A 21463-nucleotide genomic window follows, 5' to 3' on the forward strand; every position below is an offset into this window, starting at 1 on the left:
GCCACTTTATTCATCTCACTTTAACAGTTATTTTCTCAGAAGTCTTTTCCCTGGAGTGATGGAAGAGAGGCTGACAGTGAGCTAAAGATGATCACAGCTTGCAAAAATAAACAAGTAATTGCCCTCTTTTGTAAATGAATTACCATACCAAGATGTTAGTAATTCTCAGGCCAATCTGATTTTCCAAGGGAATGTAAGAGTGAAGCAAAAAGGAAGAGAGGGGGCCTTATGATGACTTTCCTGACTTTCACTGCCACATGACTGATGGTAGGATGAAAAGCAGAGCCTGGGGGCTTTCAGGCGATGGTAGATTAATAATGACATGGCCTTGACTTCCCAGAGGTAAAGGTTATGAAACACTCCAGGGTAAGTGGGCTTCCAATTTCATACTCTCGGGGTGAACGACAGCAACTGATGGTTTTTCTCTCAGAAACACTTCAATGCTTAAACACACAGCTGTCACCTCCCTGCCCCAGTTTCTGCAATTCATTTGAACATGTTTACTCCTGAGCCTTTACACCAGCCAGATCACAGAACATGGGGTGGTCCTAGAAACCAGTGCACAGTCTAAAGGTGAAGGACTGGACTAACAGAGGGTATGCCATCTTAACATATACATAGTAAAGAAATACTCTAACACTCCTGCACACACACATAACATACTTCCCAATACAATAATCTTACCTACTCACAACAATCTTTACACTGTTAAGATCAGAATCAACTTTCTAGGGCCACAAGGGTACCAGGAACTGTAAAACTACATCAAAATTAGAGACCACTAGGAACTGCATCTTCTATCTTTACAGTATTTGAAGCCCCAATATATACTCAGCTCAGAACCAAACACTCTTCTGGGTCACTGGCTCCCATTACTTTTTCTCTCTTATCCACATCAAGCTTTTCCCCTCGACCCCCACTCTTCCCCAACACCAGAGGAGGTCGTCTCGGTCTTGCTCTAGCTGACTGTAGGACAAAGCAAGGAAGGTGGAGGAAATGAAGGCTTCACACTTGAGACACTTGGAAATCAAGTTTCTATTAAAAGTCCCCACCTCCCTCTCTTAAAAGCCAGGAAGCTGCTGCTTTTAAGGATAAGTGATGCAGAGCTTGGCAGAAATGTCAAGAAATCAGTAGAGGGAAGCTAAAAACTTTCAAGAGGAGGTGAATTCTGTCTTCACGAAAATATACAGAGAATGAAAGACGATAGTTACCTGAGCATTCAGAGATTTATAATGAGCGCTAGGAAAATAGGTTCTTTTCACCTGTAATATCTTAAAATGCAGATTTCTGGCTTCACCTCAACCTAAAAAATCTGAATCTCGAAAGGTAGAACCTAGGAAACTGTAAGGGACCACTAAGACCCTTAGGTGCAGCAGTAGTTAGGAACAACTGCAAAAGGCTTTGATAAAGTATAGGGGGAAAAAAATTCTTGTTAAGACCAAATAAGGCTGCTATTCCACTCCAATTTCCCCCCAAAAACACTGGGGGCCTTCCAAAAAAGCTTATGCTTTCTGCAAACAGGTTATCTCAGCTGCAAAGATGTGAAGGGAAAAAGAAAGCTACTAAGGCATCACAGCTGGCTCAAAGGCACACATCTGTCTGGCTGCCTTCCTAGAATTAAAATAGAGAAACAGACTCTTCTATCAGGGGAGTTTAATACAGGAATAACACGTCAAAATAAGATCAGGGAACACCTCAGGTTTGTGGGAAAAAGAGAGAGGCAACTAGTTTCAAGCACACAAAGGTATTTTTTTCTATAGAACCGATACAGGGGAAGATGGAGAGTATCAATAAAGTGGAGAACAGACAGGAGAACAGATGGCTTTTGTCTTAAGGCTCATGTGTTTTGCTAGTTCATTTAGAGCACTAAAGAGGTCCAACATCATGTAAGGCTCATCTCTCACCTTATAGGTCTGTTAATTTCCAATTGTTCTTCCTCCTGAACAATTACATACCTTAAGCATAAGCATGGTAGTGAAAATTCTATAACTGCCTCCTCTACTCTACACCCCAATAAACTCCTCACCAAATAAATATTTTCTAATATCCAGACACTAAGCACTTCAAATATAATCTCCTTCTCAATAACACATCTTCATTGTTAGGAATTTAAACATTCAATATTTGATATAAACTCTAAATGTAGAACACTCTGAAAATACATTTCTATATCTGTCCTAAGAATCTGCTCTGGGGATGAGAAGCTATAAATACATTAAATACTACCTTTAAAAATATGTGAACAAAGTAGCAAAGGAAAAGGAAGGGAGAAAAGGAGTTAGCATTTTCTAGATCTTAACAAGGGACCTCAGATTTTATTAAAAAAAAAAACAAAACAGGGCCTTTGCTAGTTTGCAAACATCACCACCAAGTATCCCCCCCATAAAACACCTAATCTGATACCCTACCCCTGCCTCATCACCATCTCCATCTCCAAAATACTACAGGATTTTATCTGACCTGCTTCAGCTTTCAGGCATGAACGCAACTTTACTATTTTGGTGAAAACATAAGAAAATGAATTATCATGTAATAATTAACCCTTACTTGAACTCAACCCATATGTATTTTTTAAAATGCTACTTCTCCTGAAAGAAAAATACCATATGATATCACTCATACGTGGAATCTAAAAAAGAAAAAAGAAAAAAAGAGGACACTAATGTACTCATCTACAAATGAAACAGACTCACAGATATAGTAAACAGTCCTATGGTTACCAGGAAGGGATGGGAAGGGATAAATTCGGGGGTTGGAGATTTGCAAATGTTAACCACCATATATAAAAATAGATTAAAAAAAATTTCTTCTATATAGCACAGGGAACTACATTCAGTATCCTGTAATAACCTTTAACAGAGAAGAATATGAAAACGAATATATGTATATATATGCACGACAGGGACATTATGCTGCACACTAGAGACTGACACACTGTAACTGACTATACTTCAATTAAAAAAAAGTCACCTCTCCTTATCAATATCAGCCCAACAAACAGTATTACTCAAGTATTAGTCTCTCAGGTGTTAGAATACATCTTCAACATTCTGACACTGCTACAGCTCTTGTATCGTGAGAAGCCTTTGAACACCAAAATTTCATACTCCCTCCCAAAATTAATAACACACATACCAAAAAACCCAAACCAAAATAAAAAACATTCCACACTTTTCCCTCCCATACAGATTTTGAAGCATGGACAGGCCTGGATTCAAACAGTTAGCTCACATTTCACCATAGCCAGGGAGAGTATCTGGGAGTGTTCAGATACTGCTCTGCTTAGAGAGCCAGGCCAGCTACTGGTCACCCCAAAATTAGACATACAACCAGATATACAATCAGATATAATATGACTTATGGGTGGCTTTTAAAAGCCTTATGTACTATAGTGGCAATTTTTTAAAACCTGACATTCAAAGAATGATCCCACCCCCAAGAACTTGGTTGGCAAAAACAGCTGAAGGTATTTAAAAGCAAAACAGACTCAACAGAATGCAGCATTCTCCTCCTTTTCCAGGCTATGTTCACTCTTGAGGTAAAGACTAAGGGGGTCAACAGAGAAGCATAAAACTCGTTTTTTATCAAATTCATCAGTTCCGACAAATCAGAAAAAGGAATGTAAAGACATTAGTGGGAGTGGGGTATCAAGCAGAGGAGACAGAAAAGAGAATAAATTTTTTTTCTTACTACAAACTTTTTTACCTTCAGTTTTTTTGGGTTCAAATTCAATGAATGAAATGAGAGAGAGAAAAATAAAATGAAATGGTACAAGATCCTAGTGGTCTCAACCATGTACCTTATGGAAGTACAACCCTCTATCAGAAACTTCTCAGAGATCCAATTTACAGTAAACAGGGCAAATACCAGTTATAAATGCTAGTATAGCACCAAAAATTTCATTGTGTTTCCCCCAATTTTTAAAGATTTTCCTCTTAAAGTGATCAAGTTATATTCCTAACATTTCTTGCCCAATTTTCTTATGTACACAGCCAGATAAAAAGTGTATGTCTGAGGTTTAGGGCATAGAGGGAGGGTAGAAGAAGTTGAGCAAAGAAAACTCTGACTCCTATTTCTCCTGTTAAAATTAGAATATATTTTCAAGAGCCCTGGACAGGAGAGAGAAAAATTCCATTCTGCCTCTTTGCTCTTCCAAATTCCTATAGCCAAGTGGTTCAACAGCAGTTGAATGGCACACATAATGACATCATTGATTGGAACCATAATAGAAGGGAATGAGAAGAGAGGGTGGGGGGGAAAGTGGGAAGGGAAGGAGGTAAAGATGTATTTGTGTTACAGACAAAAGATAAGTTCTGTTCCTCAGCAGGGACAAATGAAGAACCAGATGAGGGGATAAACTGAGGTCAGAGAGTTTTCCCTATTGTTTCCTCTTTGAACAGCTCCTTCACCACTCCCTCAAGGTTTGTTCCAGTGGGTGGATGGAAAAACAGCAGCATATGTGTTATCTTAGAGGAGGAGGCAGAAGGGGAAAAAAAACCCCAAATACTTATTTTCAAATTATTATGAATTAGAAGGGGATTTAAAGGACTGGTTAAATTTTAGTTGGGCTCTGAACTCCCAGAAATGCTGAGGACTATGTGGGCTTGGATTTTGGCTTTTCTGAAATTCATCTTCTCTGATGGCCACTCTCGAATGCCATCTCTATCTATTATATAACCTGTTCTTATCTTCTCTTCTTGTTGGTTAATGTAAGTTAGAAGAACACAATTTTGCAAGCGGAAGAAGCATTTTTTGAGACAATGACAATCCAGGATGAAAGAGGAGGGACGGAAATTTCCCCCAAAGCCCTTCATCTATTAAATACAATGACTTAGAGGATCTACACTGATGTTTCTCCATCTACAATCCTACTATTTTTCTTACTCTCATAGGGTACCATGAGAAAAGAGAATAGAGAATTAAGTGTTGCACTTGGCCTAAGTACTGCTGCTTGAGTATACGTGAATGTAAAGAACCCAAACCTACTCAGAATGCTATTTTTCCAACTTACCCTGTGATCTAAATCTTCTACCTTCTCTTCCTTTAAGAAATATTCTACCAAACTTCTTGCCATAGCTTACGGCTCCTCAGGTTCTTACAGCTCCATGCTGGCAATGTCCTATGCATGTCCTACAATTCTTCCTTTGGAAAAGGTTTGTATACACACACTTAAACTCTCTAACAAATCCTAATTATAGACCTTGTGGGAAGGCTGATGACCAACATCTAATTCTATAGTGTGAACTTCCTTCTCTTCACATCCCTTCACTGGCTAACCTCTATACCAAAACTCACTGCTGAAGGGAGAAACAATCATTCTTCATCTCCTTCAGATGGTGGAATGCAATCTCAATAGAATCAAACAGGCCTTCCAGAAGAGAGCGAATGGAGTCAAGCCCATCGTCAGCCACAATGAAATTTGTAGACACCGGTGCCCTCCTGTGCTTGGAACTGACTCTTCTTTGTCCTAGCTTCCTCTTTGATATCTCAACACATTTCTGCGACAAGCTCCTCAGAATCAAGGCAGGTCCAACATCTCTCACTCTGAAGTGGTTCATCCCCAGCAATACAAAAGGTTCATGAAACTAATCACTGCAGCCTGAGAATCTTCTAGTTACCAGCCTCAACAAGAAGACAGTAGAGGGATATTTATTTTCAACCTTTTTATATTCTGACACTGTGTAACACAGTACATTCATCAGGGAAGATACTGGAAAATCACAAATCTGGAAAAAGTAGTCTTTAGGGTTTACAGGCCTTAAGATAACTCATCAGGACAGTTACTTATATGAAGAACTACAAGTAAGGAAAACTCAGTGATATCCTAGTAGAGAAGGAAGATGTATTAAGGTCAATATTTTCAACTACTAATCAAAAATCAAGAAGCAGTAACACATCCCTACTTTCTCAGGGAAGAAGAGTATAAACCATACTCCGGTTTTCTGCTTAATGCTTGGGCTTGGTTTTGTTTGTTTGTTTTAACTACTTACCTAACTGGATTTCCTGTAACTTCCTAAAGTATCAAGTTTCACTTTCCCAAATGTGTCAATGTTTGAAAACAAACCAAAAAAACCCAATCCACTCAAATCAGCTACATCAGTTAACAATACAACTATAAACCCAGACTTCGTTTTTACCAAAACTAACGTCCGATGACCAGCATATATTAACTGAGCTGGCTTCCCATCTATTTCCTCTATCCATCTCTCACTCCTTTTAGAGATGAATTTCTTATGTGCCAGGCCATGTGCTGTCCGTCACCAACAGGGACTAACCCAAGCACTACTTCTCTTGGGAGGCATGGAAAACTAACTGACAGAGAAAAAAAAACCACCAGTCAAGCACAAGGTTGAAAACTTAGCTGGTGATCAATCAGAACCAACCAGGCAGAGGTTATTTATCTGCGTTTTGTTTTGAGGTGGTGGAAGGTTTCTCAGTCCATAGTCACCATGAGGCTTATATGAGAAAAGGCATGCCATTCTATCCTCAAATAGTCCAAAGAGTTGGAGGAGACAATTTACAGCCTCTTGTGTAAAAAAATGTCTATAAATGCCAGTGCCATTCTTTGCCCTGTCACTTCCCATTATTCTAAACCTACAGGATTCTATTCACTGAGACTTGAGCTGGAAACATGAACGGGCAGGCCTTTCTTGGGCAGGGGGAAAGGGGGAAGATGATGGGGGGAGGTGTGGTAGCCAGATTTCTTTAAGTTTCTGTGTACTGCTTAATATGTATAGTACACTAGTGGAGCTGAAAATTGAAATATATGAGCAGTCATGCACAAGTCAGCCTAGGAAGAACAGCAGAAATTTGATATCTTCAAATTTATAATATGCTGAAGTCATATATTTAAAATATGAAGAGGAGATGGGCAGACTGTGACAGTTAGGAAAAAAATTTGTCATTAATACTATTGATCTATGGCTCACTCCTTTCACACATCCTGTCTCTTTATTACATCCAATGCAGCAGAATCTACTGAAGAGAAATCAACCAAGCAATCAGGGCCTTACACTGGATCAAGCAAACACGCCATGCACTGGAGATGGTAAGAGGTAGATCTCTCATTGCCCCTTTTAGGATACTAGGATGAAGAAGAGGTTATCTTCACATCACCTATTAACTTCTACCATCTGTACCATATCTAACTAAATGAGATTTGTGCCTAGAGAATTGTACAACTTAAAGACAGATGACCAAACACACAGGAGGAGGCTATACTTGAACCCAGGACCCCAGGATGAGATGGACATTAAGTGTGCTGATCTGGCTGTTCCATAAATACAAATTTAATCACATCATTAACCTCTAGCCAACCAAGTACAAGGCAGCAAATCATTTCTGACAATAGAGAACTGTTAAACACAAGACTCTAAACCAACCAACTCTAACTGAAAATATAGCCAGGTGCAATTTCAGGATTTGGGTCTAGAACACTAAGTTCTACCAAAAAAAGTTACTTGAAAAAAAAAACCACTTCCTTTTCTTATTTCCTATTCCCTTTTCTCCAACTTTTCTCCTTTTACAGATTTACTCTCAAACTGCTTATATTTTACAAATACTAAAAAATTCTGGGCTATGGAAACAATGGTCCAAATATGCGGTTTGATAAATGATTTCTATGCTATGTAAGTATGAAAACTGTGTGGGAGATAAAAGCTAGACTTGAGTCTAATACAAATGTGGCTATTTAAATTTAAGATAATTAGTGGCGAAAGCAGCAGCTCAGTGGTAGAGCACATGTTTAGCATGCATGAAGTCCTGCGTTCAATCCCCAGTACCTCCATTTAAAAACATTATTTTAAAAAGTTAAAAAAATAAGATAATTAAAGATTCCGTTCCTCAGTCACACTAGCTACATTTCAAGTGGTCAACCACCATATGTGGCTAATAACTAGAGCACAGGGACACCTTCTTTTACTGTGCTTCGATTCACTGCATGTCACAGGTATCGTACTTCTTACAAATTTAAAGTCTGTGGCAAACCTATGTTGAGCAAGTCTATTGGAGACATTTTTTGAACAGCCATTTGCTCATTTTATGTCTCTTGTATCGTATTTTGGTAATCCCTGCAATATTTAAAACTTTTTCATGATTATTATACTTATGGGGATATGTGATCAGTGACCTGTGACGTTACTATTCTAATTGTTTTGGGGTGCCACTAACTATGCCCATATAAGACAGTGAACTTAATAAATGTGTGATCTGACTGCTCCACCAACCAGCCATTCCCCTGTCTCTTTCCCTCTTCCTGGGCCTCCCTATTCCCTGAGATACAATATGGAAATTAGGCCAATTAATGACCCTACAAAGGTGTCTAGGTGTTTGAGTGAAAGGAAGAGTTGCATGTTTCTCACTTTAAATCAAAAGCTAGAAATGATTAAGCTTAAGGAAGAAGGTATGTCAAAAGCTGTAACAGGCAAAAAGCTAGGCCCTCTTGTACTAAACAGCCAAGCTGTGAATGCAAAGGAAAGTTCTTGAAGGAAATTAAAAGTGCTATTCCAGTGAACATTAGAACGATAAGAAAGTGAAACAGCCTTATTTCTGATGTGAAGAAAGTTTAAGTGGTTTAGATAAAAGATCAAACCAGCCATAATATTCCCTTAAACCAAAGCCTAACCCATGGCAAGGCCCTAACTCTCTTTAATTCTATGAAGGCTGCTGAGAGGTGAGAAAGCTGCAGAAGTCTGAACCAAGCAGAGCTTGGTTCATGAGGTTTAAGAAGCCGCATTCATGGAACATAAAAGTGCAAGGTGAGGCAGCAAGCGCTGATACAGAAGCTGCAGTAAGTTATCTAGAAGACTGAGTTAAGATAATTAATGAAGGTGGCTATACAAAACAACAGATTTTCAATGAAGACGAAACAGCCTTATACTGGAAGAAGATGCCACCTAGGACTTTTGCAGTTAAAGAGCAGAAGTTAATGCCTGGCTTCAAAGCTTCAAAGGACAGGCAGACTCCCTTGCTAGGGGCTAACACAGCTGGTGATTTTAAGCTAATGCTCATTTACCATTCTGAAAATCCTAGGGCTCTGCATGTGCTCTATACATGTAACAACAAAGCCTGGATGACAGCATATCTGCTTACAACATGGTTTACTGAATATTTTAAGCTCATTGTTCAGACCTATAGCTCAGGAAAAAAAAATTCTTTTCAAAATATTACTGCTCATTGACAATGCACCTGGTCACCCAAGAGCTCTGATGGAGATGTTCAGTGAGATTAATGTTGTTTCCACACTTGCTAATACAACATCCCTTCTGCACTCTTTGGATCAAGGAATAATCGCAACTTTCAAGTCTTATTATTTAAGAAATACTTTTCATAAGACTACAGCCATCACACATAGTGATTCCTTTGATGGATCTGGGCAAACTGAAAACCTTCTGGAAAGGATTCCACATTCCAGATGCCATTAGGAATATCTGTGATTTCACAGGAAGAAGTCAGAATATCAAGTTTAACAGCAAGCTGAAAAGAGTTGATTTGAATCCTCATGGATGACTCTGAGGGGTTCAAGACTTCAGTGGAGGAAGTAACTGCAGATGTGGTGTAAACAGCAAAAGGACTAGAATCAGAAGTGGAGCATGAAGATGGGATTGAATTGCTACAACTCACTGCAAAACTTGAATGAATGAGGAGTTGCTTCTTATGGATAAGCAAAGAAAGTCGTTTCTTGAGATGGAATATACTCCTGGTGAAGATGCTGTGAAGACTACTGAAATGACAACATAGGATTTAGAATATTCTATAAACTTAGCTGATAAAGCAGGAGTTGGGTTTAAGAGGGCTGACTCCAGTTCTGAAAGAACTTCTGCTGTGGGCAAGATGGTATCAAACACCACTGCATGTTACAGAGAAATCATCTGTGACAGGAAGAGTCAGTCAACTGAACCTCACTGGCAAGTGTCACTGTTGTCTTATTTTTAAGAAATTGCTACAGCCACCTCAACCTTCAGCAACCACCATCCTGATCACAGTCAGCAGCCCTCCATGGCAAAAAGATTACAACTCACTGAAGGCTCATATGATTGTTAGCATTTTTTTAGGAATAAAGTATTTTGTGTGTATTTATATATACATATTTATATATATGTATGTATATATTTATTGACGTATAGTCAGTTTATAATGTGTCAATTTCTGATGTACAGCACAATACTTCAGTCATATAGGAATATACATATATTCATTGTCATATTTTTTTCACCATAGGTTACCACAAGATATTGAATACAGTTCCCTGTGCTATACAGTGTAATTCAATAAAGTGTTTTTAAATTTAGGTGTGTATATTGTTTTTTTTTATTCGTGACTCGCTTTATTGCAATATTCACTGTACTTCGGTGGTCTGGAACTGAATCTGAAACATTTCCAAAGTATGCCTGTATTAGATAACACAGATTATTCAATAGAACAATATTCTACAGAATATTCCCATCATCACAGAAAGTTCCACTGAATGGTGATAATCTAGATGGCAAAATACCACCATTTCTGGAACATTTTAATGGTTTATGTGAAGCAAATTAGGGCAAAGTGTTAAAATTAGGATGGTTCTGAAAATCAGGATTTATGACTAATGTAAATGGAACCTATACTCAACCTATCTCAGAAAGTAATAAGTCTCCAAGTGGTTCTTGGAAGAAATCATATATACTCTAATACAGTGTTATTCAAAACGTGGTCTGCCTTTAGTGCTGTTTGTTACCAGTCGGCAGTAAGTCCAGAAATTGAGAGTGTTTAGAAATTTATGAAGCAACTTAACATTGCTTTGACATTTTTATTGTAGTTTACAAAAGTACCACTCTACAATTAACTGGAAATTTTAAAAACTAGTCTTTTGCCACAGAACTGGAGAAGCACTACTCTAGAACATGTGCGACAATAAAAGTTATTAAAGAACAGAGCTCATATAGTCAGTTCTTCCAATTACCATTATCTCATCATAACTTCAGAATTTAAAACAGGAACTGAAATCTTATCAACAATCAACTAAAACAGAAGTTAATTGACTCAAAGTGATAAAACCAGTTGGCCAACAGAACTGAACTAAGAAAACTAACATTTATTGAGAGTCAAAGTGTAACCATGCAGATAATTGCAAATATACAATTATTTATTCTTTGCAAACATGGTGTTAGGTTATTATTTCCAGTTTTACAGATGAGGACCAAAGAAGTTTAGTAATTTGCTCAAAGTCACAAAATTTGCTGGAAGTTAATAAATGTACCTCTTCATGTTTTATTCAGCCTCCTGTGGAGGCTAAAAAGAGATCAAATACACAGAAAGATTCCAGGAAAGGGAAAAGACAAGACTGATATCCCTGTATAACTCAGGTGGACAGTATAAAGTGAAGAACAAATTCCTCTCTAAATACAAATTTTATTTACAAACCGTAAATAGACTCACAGATACAAAAAACAAACTGTGGTTACCGGGGGGAAGGCGCGGGGTGGTGGCAGATAGATTAGGAGTTTGAGATTAACAGATACACATTACTATATATAAAATAGATAAACAACAAGCACCTACTGTATAGCACAGGGAACTATATTCAATTTTTTGTAATGAGCCGTAATAGAAAAGAAACTGAAAAAATATGTATGAATGTATGTGTATGTATACTGAATCGCTTTGCTGTACACTTGAAACTAACATTGTGAACTGACTACACTTCAATAAAAAATAATTAAACAAGTTTATACTGTACAGCACAGGCAACTATTCAATATCTTGTAGTAACCTACAATGAAAAAGAACATGAAAATATATATGTATGACTGAAACATTATGCAGTATATCAGAAACTGACACAACATTGTAAACTGACTATATTTCAATTAAAAAAAAGAATTTTAAAAAACTCCAGGGGGCAGGGTATAGCTCACTGGTAGAGTGCAAGCTTAGCATGCACAGCATGCAGGAGGTCCTGAGTTCAATCCCCAGTACCTTCTCTAAAAATCAATAAATAAACCTAATTATGCACCCCCCATCAAAACACAAAAAATAAATTAAAAAAATTTTTTAATAAAAAATTTAAAAACCCCAAATTCCTCTCAGGAATGTGTCCGTATGAGCTAAGGAGCAGGAGATATGATGTTCAATATTGTTAATTTTGATGGAATACACAATGTATGGCTGTAAGCATAACTGATGCCATCCATTTAGTTCCTCTTGTCCTTCCACTGACCCTACCTAGGACTATATTGTGTAATAAACCTCTTCTGTCATCAAGGGCTATTTTAATAGATACTAATGATCATTAGGTCTAGGTGGCCTCTATGCTCTGTTAGTCTTTAAACAACAATGAAGACCTTTGCTGACATACTCCCAGTGCCCCCGAAACTAGTTAGCCATTCATAAATCTTGACTTCCCATTTCCAAGCATGTACCCACAAACCCAGGTTAACTATAAAACTGTCCCAATGGTCCTTCAGCAGTGCAGAGTGCAGCTGCAAATGCTTCCGGATTGTTGTGTAACCGATCCTAACCTATGAGTAAGTTACCCTATAATAAACTGATTCACTGATTATATGGAGCTGCATGTTTCATTTTTTGTTCTCAAGGTAACTTCTCAGTTCGGTGGGTACCTTTTGTTCCCCTCCGCCCTCCAAAACACAAACTCAACAATTCCCTACGGGAGTCAAGTTACTGCTGAGATTCTCAAAATACTTAGCCCTCATATACAAAAGAAGGAAACAGATGACAACTAGGGCCACAAATCCAAGGAACCCTTCCCCCTGACCATCTAGCAAAACACAAATGACTTTTGGTTTATAACAGTTCTTCCCAATTAAGCTGCATATGGCTTGAATCATATACTCTGCCTACCTCTCAACTCCTAACTTATTTCATATAAACTAGCAAATACTCCTACTGAACACCTATGGTCTCAGTGTCAACCTGGGTACACAGATCTGATGCTGTATTTCTGCTAAACATAAAAAAATGTAACCCAAAGGGAAGGAAGATGAAGCACAGTTGTGTTCAAGATTATGAGCCTCATAGAGACACAACTAGTGTTCACTTTTATGTGCTTTTTTTTTTTTTTTTTTGAACAAAACTATAACTACTATCAGGTCAGTTTTTTTCAACGGATTTCCAGGGGGCTAAATGCTTCTATATCCAAATGGGAAATAATTCTTTTTTTCCCCAATGACAGTTTTTCTGGTTTGAAATAGTCTTCCCTTAACCCTACCACCACTTCAAACAAGAAACATGTTCTCATTCCCACAGAAGAAAGATTAAGAGACTACCTGGCTCTAGGCAAACAGAAGAGTCCTCAGCATTTTCTCCAATGTGCCTAGCAAAACTCCAAACACAACAATGCCCTATAGGACTGATTTACCCACCCAGCATGGTGCCAACAAAGTTATCTTGCTTAAACTTAATAGTATCAGTTAGCAGAGGGGCAGAAAGAATGAAATAACTTTCTCAATTTTGTTCCACAGAACCTCCAAATTTTGTTTCTAGGTACTTTTGACTTAAAGACAGGATTGTCTTCCCCTGATTATTCAATTTCCATTATGCCTACATCACAAGTTAAAGCAGATGTAACAAGTTTTAAAATCACTGAAATCAACATCTTAACCAGCCTGCATGGAAGCTTTGAAAACAATCTGTGGGGAACAATTAGCTCTGTGAAACAATTCACATAATGTAATCAATAGTCAGTGAGAGGAGGTAATAGTAAAAGGACGGCATTAAATGAAGTGCTGAGCAGCCAGCTCTATGCTCAGGACAGTCATTTCCAGACTATGAGCCCCAAAGGCTGTAATATTGCAAAAACAGTATCTTACCTTTCTGGAGATTGAAGAGACGTTCAAACCAAATCTTTGAGCTCTTTCTTTTAGCTTATCCAGGTTAACCTACAAAAATACAGGAAAAAAATTTTAAGAATCAAAACAGAAAATACGGAAAGCATAAACTATGGTCCAAAGCTAAGAGTTCAAGTAAGCCTACACACAGATACCCTATGTGCCAAATTAAGAAATTAAGCAACACCCATCTACGCCACTAATTATTAAAAGGCCTCTCCTGGAATGCAGTGAAAGATTTAGCCCTGCCTCCTTCATTCATCAAAGGTGGCAAGACCCCAAGGAGGGTTTAAGATCAAAGTAGGCCAAATACTGCTTGAAAAAGCAAACAAATGTCTAAATCATCACCTCCAAACAAGTCCATCATTCACAGTCCAAAACTGTTAATTCCTATACACAGTCTTGGCAAGTAGTTCTTAACTACCTCCTAGCAAAGAGAAACTATCACTGCAGTTACCCTTGCTTCAGAAGATAAATCTACTACCAGTACCCAACTCAATTTTATTCCTTACTTTTTCTTGGAAGCCCTGATATGTAAGACTTATCATAAGGATATTTGGGACATTTTCATTACTACTACTGTTCTAATTACTACTACTACCACCACCACTACTATTACCACTACCACTACTACCACTACAACATTTCACCTTCACTTACAGTATTGATCTATAACCCCAAGAGCAGGATTTCATAATGCTGAATATAGTTTGCAGCATTTATTCCCATTTTCTAAATATGCTGAATAGTCATAATGGCCCAGAAGGGATCTTATTCTACTAGTCTTTATTCCCTGGTTTTATATTTAATAATTAGTGTTGAAAATTCCCAGTATCTACAAATAGAACTCATAAGTTGCTTCCACAGATTCTCTTGTGGTAATCAAGAACCAGACATTATTCAAAGCCACTGGTTGAGGCCTAAAAACTCCAGTACCATAAAACAAAGAGCTACATGAACTGTCCTCAAGCTAACAAAATCTACCCACTATTTTTCCCCCAAGGAGTGGCAGGAAGAAAGATATCTATAATGACTTTGAAGATGCGGCAATTTTCCCAACCTCTTAGTACCTCAAACAATTCTTTTTATTCAGGACATAAAACACTGCACTGAAAACAGTCACCAAACTCATATGATCTCAATTTCCTCTGATCTGGGGAGAAGTAAATCTCTAACTTTAACTGTACAGAGCTAAGATTTGGCACTCAAGGTTGAGAAAAAAAAAAAGATTTCTTACCATAGGCTTAGTGTCAGATGACAGGCCTAAAGAAGTAAATTAAAAAGGTTTATTTAATATTTTTAAAAGTTGTAAAGAAAGTTGACAGTCTTCAACTCAAGTGAGACAGCACAGAAATCATATATAGGATAAATATCCTTTATCCTATGAAGGGAAAGAAAAGGCAGAAATTATATCTAGAGATCATGTCTGCATTCATTGCTGATGGGAATATAAAAGAGTACAGCCGTTTTGGAAAACATTTTGATGGTTTCTCAAAAAGCTAAACATGGAGTTTACCATATGACCTAGCAATCTGACTCCTAGGTAACTCCCCAAGAGAAATGAAAATATATATCTACACAAAAATTCAGATATGAATGTTCACAGTAGCATTATCCATAGTAGACAAAAAGTGAAAATAACCCAAATGTACACTAACTGATGGAAAGATACAATGTGGTATATCAGTACAACACAATATTATCCAATAATAAAAAGAAAGGAAGTAATGACATATCCTAAAACATGGATGAACCTTGAATACATTATGTTAAGTGAAAGGCGGCAGTCACCAAAGACCATGAATTATGAGATACCGTTTATATGAAGGCAAATTTATATATACAGAAAAAATTTAGTGGTTGCTTGCTGGAGGTTGGGGGGGAGGTGATGAGTAAAACTGCTAATGGGTACGGGGTTTCTTTTTGGGGTGATGAATATGCCCTAAAATTAGACTGTGATGATGGTTACACAATCCTGTGAATATATAAAAAACACTGAATTGCATACTTTAAGTGGATGAGCTGTATGACATAGGAATTATATCTCAATAAAGCTGTTTTAAAAAAGAGAAAGACACTGTATCTGGACAAAAGAGCAGAGCTACTATCAAAACGAGTTAAAATCATGATCTCTTAAAGCCAATGTTCAGTCCTGAAATTATCACTAATAAGTAGTATACTGGCCTATAGGCCCAACCCCAATCTAGTCAATAATTATTTATTTAAAACTTGACAGAATTATATTTTAAGCAACCTCAATCTTGTAATTGGTTCCCTAATTGTCCACCATAAACATTCAGGTATGGACTCAACTTTTACCATAGCTATTTGCTAGGAACTTTTAGGTATTTTTATGTTCTCACTCATAAAAACAATACTTCCTTTAACTGCTGCCAAATTCTATTCTTTTAAGAGCCACTCTGTAGTTCTCCAGATTATACAGATAGCACTGCAAACGTTATCTTTACATTATTTTATTGACAATCTTCCTTTTCAGGCTAAGTATTAATTTTAACTTTTGTCTTTCTTCAAATAGCACCATCTAATAATGCCTTTAATAATTTTTATTGTACCATCACCAATCCTATTATCTCTCTCGATGTAACTAAAAGCCAGAAAATATTTTGTTTCTAAAACATGTAGTGACAGTGACCAGAACTTTGCTGGACTTTTATTAAAAAGCATAGCAGAACTCTCTAAGATTTTTGAAGCACATTTTCTTAACGGACTTGAAACTACTAACAGGTCACTAGAAGACTAGATTGGATCAGGAGACTACATTTAAAGTCTCTGAGAACAGGAACTATGTTCTTTTTAAAAAGTATAACTTTTCTCCCTAATTTGTTACAAATATATACTCACTGCAGAAATTAAAAAAAAAGGCATTTAAAATTCTACCAACCAGAGATAATGTGTTATCAATTCAGTATATATCCCTCCAATCTTTTTTCCTATCCATAAGTGCATTTTTATTACTAAAATAGGAACACACTACAAATATTATTTTATAATATTTTTTCCATTTATATGTTTGACAAATATTCTTCAATATAATTTAAACATCTGCATAGTCTTCAACTGTACTATGATACATATTTATTTAACCAATTCTCTATTGTATATTACATTGTTTCCAGTTATTGATAACTATAATGCTGTGATAATCCTTGTGGCTAAGTCTTTAAACATAGCCAAAGTTTTCTCCTTGTAATTTCCTAGAAGGTAAAAGATACTCTCTTCTCTTTGCCACTCACACTAGGCAGTACTAACAATGGGCAGGTACACAGTAATTACATGCTGACTTGTGAAATCAGAATAAATAAGTAAGGTACTAGAAACTTCCCTAAAGATGTCTAAGAAAAGGAAAACAGATGTTGGTGCTTCCTTCTATTCTCTCATAACTTCAGTACCTTCTCTATAAATTGCCCAGGAAGGGTTAAGCATGGTTTTACCTAAAGCACAGAGGTGAATATAATAACCTCTTAAAGGCTTCTAGCACTAACAAGTTTACCTTAATTTGGAGAAATGGAATCTGTTGTGCCAAAAAAGACCATAAAGATAACTTTCTCAGAAGTCTCTATATTCTTACCTTTTGACGGAACGGAAGAAATCCCAAATCTGTAGAAAGAAAAACAAGCCAAATTTTAGGAAGCTGTTCACACTCCTGGTTGTCTGTCTCCGTGTCAAGTGTACATATGGCACTTCTTGCTTGTGATCTCAAGCCTTGCAATCATTAGCTAATTCTAACAACCCCATGAAAGAGGTCCAGTTGACTCTTTTTCTCACCAAGAGTCCAGAGAATAAACTAAAAGGAAGCCTTATCAGAACTGGGAGTAGCAGTCAGTTTCTGACTTTCACCTATTACAAAAACCCTGTTTGACAATAAAACCCAATCTACAGCTACTATATTGAATGAACAGACAAGTCCTGAATAAAGTCAAGAGAGTATTTCTTTTCGGCAAAGGCCTCTATTTCACTTAAAATCAACAATTATATTTAAAACCTAGGAACACACTTCCTCATCTTTGTATGATCACTATCTCAGGTCCAAAACACTGGGGACACTCACCTAGCTGCTCTGGCAGCTTTCTTACTCTCCAAGCTCACAGGTACATTGAATCGTTCAGCTCTCTTCTGCATTCTCTAAGTGGTAATAGACAAAAGAAGGGGGAGAGAAACACTCATTTTCTGGTTTTCTTTTTTTAAGAGAAAAGTTGTTAAGAAGTGTGTATCTTTAGAACATAAAGAGTAATTTCTTAGGTCTAAACTGAGTTATATTGACAATCTTAGAGGATATCAGGGTGTACCCCTCTCAGGGCTTAACTCAACAGCCCTTTCCAGAAAGCAAACACAAAAAGACTATTATTACATTCATGTCCTCAAAAACAAAAGGGAAGGAATAAAATAAAACCCACATTCTGCATCAAGCCAAGAAGACAAAAGCTGTGTTTGGTTGACCTTTGAAAAGGGATCAAAGGAACAGCTTGGTTCCAACACTAGTTGTACTCTTTCAGTTAGAAATGAGGCAGCATTGTCCTATGCCATCTCTACTTTAAAGGTACAAAAAGAACACAGATCTTGACTGGAACATAGTTTCAGAGATCTTGAGATGGAATTCAGAGAAATTTCAATCTCTCCATCTAGCCAGTAGTAACTTATAAGTGATATCTTCCCTTGTTACTTTTCAGCTCTTCCAAGGTACAATCCTCCCAAACTCTAATCCTAGTTTGTAAATATCTTAAAAAGAGTTACCACTAAGACCAGAATATTATACACAAAAAGACTAGGGCTTCAAAGGTGACTATGCCAGCCAGAGTATTTTCCCAAATATAGTTAGTTGGTGGAAAAATGTATCAATACCAAAATCTGTCAATATTGATTTTCTGCCTATAAGTAAAATTTTTAAAGTGATGATACAGATAGAATAGAGGGTAAGAAATAGAAAACAAAAACTAAAACATATATATATAGACTGCTCCTCTAAAAGAATGCATACCTCAGTTTGTGGTATTTCAGATGTAATTTTTACTACTTTCTTCTCTGCTGCCCTGGAAAAGAAAGAGATTTTCAAAATCAAAAAACTGATATTCTAAACCAAAACCTCAGAATTGTATAAGAATTTACCTGAGTTATATCCTCTGTCCCCTATCTCTCTGCCTTCCCTTTGACCAAAAAAACATGAAGCCCATTAGCTCTTCAGTTCCTTAAACTGTCGTCTATTGATAAAGAGTTCAAATAATAGACTAAGATACTTTGCTAGAATATAAGAAAGTAACCAGGAAAGAAGTTAATATACTGGGTGAGGGTAACACTTAAAGGACATTGGCACCCATTTCATTTACCTTTAGGAACTTTAAATGTACTTCTGGAGTAATGACTATTCTTCTAACCCTCATTTAAATACCAGCTCTCAATGTTCATCACAATAATCAATGAGTGCTCTACAAGGTCTGGTTTTCTTCTTTTACAAATCCCTTATTTCTCCCATGGGGACTGTAGTTCTTGCTGAAACAGTCAAAATGGGACAAATAAAAATGCCAAAGGGAGTAGAAAGAAAAAAGCCTAAGAGGAGTTTGAATTAGGACAACATGGTAAGTTACTAGTCAAAAGGTTTAAGAGAAAACAAAAGCAGGGGGTGGTGGTGGGGTGGACCAGAGGGGCGGGAGACAAAGTTCGGAAGTACCTAGGATAAATGGAAGGGTATTAACTCTCCACCAAACAACTCCCATAAAACTGTGGGTCATAACCAGTCTCATTAAGGTCCCTCATTTAAGGACATAGGCAGCTTTTGTTCAAATATCCCGGACACTTTTCCCATTTGATGCCCTGAAAGGTAGTAATGGTGTAATAGCATTTTCAGAGGAAGCAATTCTGTAACAGGAACTTACTCTCTCCTCCATCCTTTTGTTGGAAGTCCCTGGACTCACAGATAAGCAATGGGAGCCCCCTGCTGACCATAACTAAGTCCTGCAATATTTAACTGCCTTAGCTTGGGGTGGGGGTGGAAATCAAACTAGAAACAGGTATTTCTTTGGAGAACCTCAAGCGAAAAACAAAGCAAAGGGATCTACTTTTGAATGGTCAAAGGATCTAAATTAGCCCTCTATATTCTGACTTTTAAAGAAATTTCTGAATTCTTTCCATTTCCTGGTCATCCTTCCTTCCCCAACCCTCTGTTTTGTTCAGGCAGAGAGGGCCACTGAAGTTTAATGTTTTACTTGAAGTCCAATGCCATTAAAAAAGCAGTCCTCTCCACCAAACCCCAGGCTAATGACTTCCTCCACATTCCCATCTTAAAGCACAATCATTGCAGCACACCTCATGGCAGAAAGGGAACAAGGAGAGAGGAAGCTTCCTTCTGCTCTGTTCCAACTCCCTCAGGCACAATTAAGCTCAAGCAATAAATACACATCATATTCTGGGACTCATTCTTCTGTTCACTGAGAAGTTTCTCTCCTATCCAGTCATGTACAAAACATTCTCCAAACTACAGGCACCCAGAACCTTTCTGTATATACTTTAATCTAATCACTACTAGCTCTCTAAAAAGCAAAAGCACCCCCTCAACACACACACAATTTCAATTCCCTTGTTTAGAAATTCACTGACTAAATTAAAGCACTCTAAACAAGAGAATTACATATTTTAGATATTCTAAAGATAATGAACTTCTATAAATTTTTAAATTTCATTATTTTTAACCCACACAGGCCAATTATTACTGTATTTACCTCATCTTCCTTTTTGCCCCATTAAGTCCTCAAAACATCTCTATCTTAAAGCTATTCCATTAGGCGTTTTCTGAAGGCATTATACCTAGACACTAACCTCCTATGATGGAAGATAAGTAAATGATTTTAGAAAGCAGTAATATTTGAGAAAATCTAATAAAACATTAAATGCACATCCCCTATGTTGCCTCAAATCCATTGCTAGAAATTTATCCTACGGATATATCTGCATAAATTTAAAACTAGTTGTATAAGGACATGTAGTGCTGCATTTTCTGTAATTATGAATAATCTAAATGTCCATCAACAGGAGACTGGTGAAATTACTGTTCATTCAAAGGATGGAGCATTATTAGCTACCAGAAAGAATACAATTCCAAGTTGATGGGTTCATGGGGGTCTATATACTATTCTCATAATTTTTATATATACTTGTAATATCCCATAATAACTAAAAAAAAGAGAGCGAGACCTACTACTTACTAGGATAATCATTCCCATTTCACAGGGTTGAAGTGAGGATTAAATGAGAATACATGTAAAATAGTTAGAACCTTGCCTACTATATAACTATATTTAAATAAGGACATTATTATATAATATAGAAAGATCTGTATGTGAAAAAAAATCAAGAAACCAACAATTTGCATGGTGTGTACATATGTAACTGTATATACACATATACACACAGCATATAAAATATTCCAGAAGCATATACTGAAAACATCTGAGAAGTCAGGTGGGGATGAAAACAAGGGTACTTAATTTTCAATTTATATACTCCTCTACGTACTGTTTGACTTTTTACTAGTACATATATTATCTTTTATAATTAAATAGATTAATACAGCTATGAGGAACAAAAATGTTAAAAAGGACTCAACTGTTCTTAATGTGCTGGAGTATAAG

The 21463-nt window shown here is 36.9% G+C and overlaps 1 protein-coding gene across 2 annotated transcripts in view; it reads right to left on the reverse strand.

Moving 5' to 3' along the window:
- The window catches only part of SARNP (SAP domain containing ribonucleoprotein), a 44837-nt gene that overhangs the window by 12284 nt on the left and 11090 nt on the right, over nucleotides 1-21463 (reverse strand). For both annotated transcript variants that reach the window (XR_835958.3, XM_010963900.3), the window contains exons 5-9: nucleotides 18820-18871; nucleotides 17893-17966; nucleotides 17413-17441; nucleotides 15061-15086; nucleotides 13806-13874 (exon numbers count right to left, since the gene is read on the reverse strand). Coding sequence is in view for 1 of the 2 variants with exons in the window: in XM_010963900.3 (XP_010962202.1) it covers nucleotides 13806-13874; nucleotides 15061-15086; nucleotides 17413-17441; nucleotides 17893-17966; nucleotides 18820-18871 (250 nt within the window). In the remaining variant the exon portion in view is untranslated. The remainder of the gene's footprint in view (nucleotides 1-13805; nucleotides 13875-15060; nucleotides 15087-17412; nucleotides 17442-17892; nucleotides 17967-18819; nucleotides 18872-21463) is intronic.

Source organism: Camelus bactrianus, chromosome 12 (assembly GCF_048773025.1).
Source record: "Camelus bactrianus isolate YW-2024 breed Bactrian camel chromosome 12, ASM4877302v1, whole genome shotgun sequence".
Taxonomy (NCBI): Eukaryota; Metazoa; Chordata; class Mammalia; order Artiodactyla; family Camelidae; genus Camelus; species Camelus bactrianus.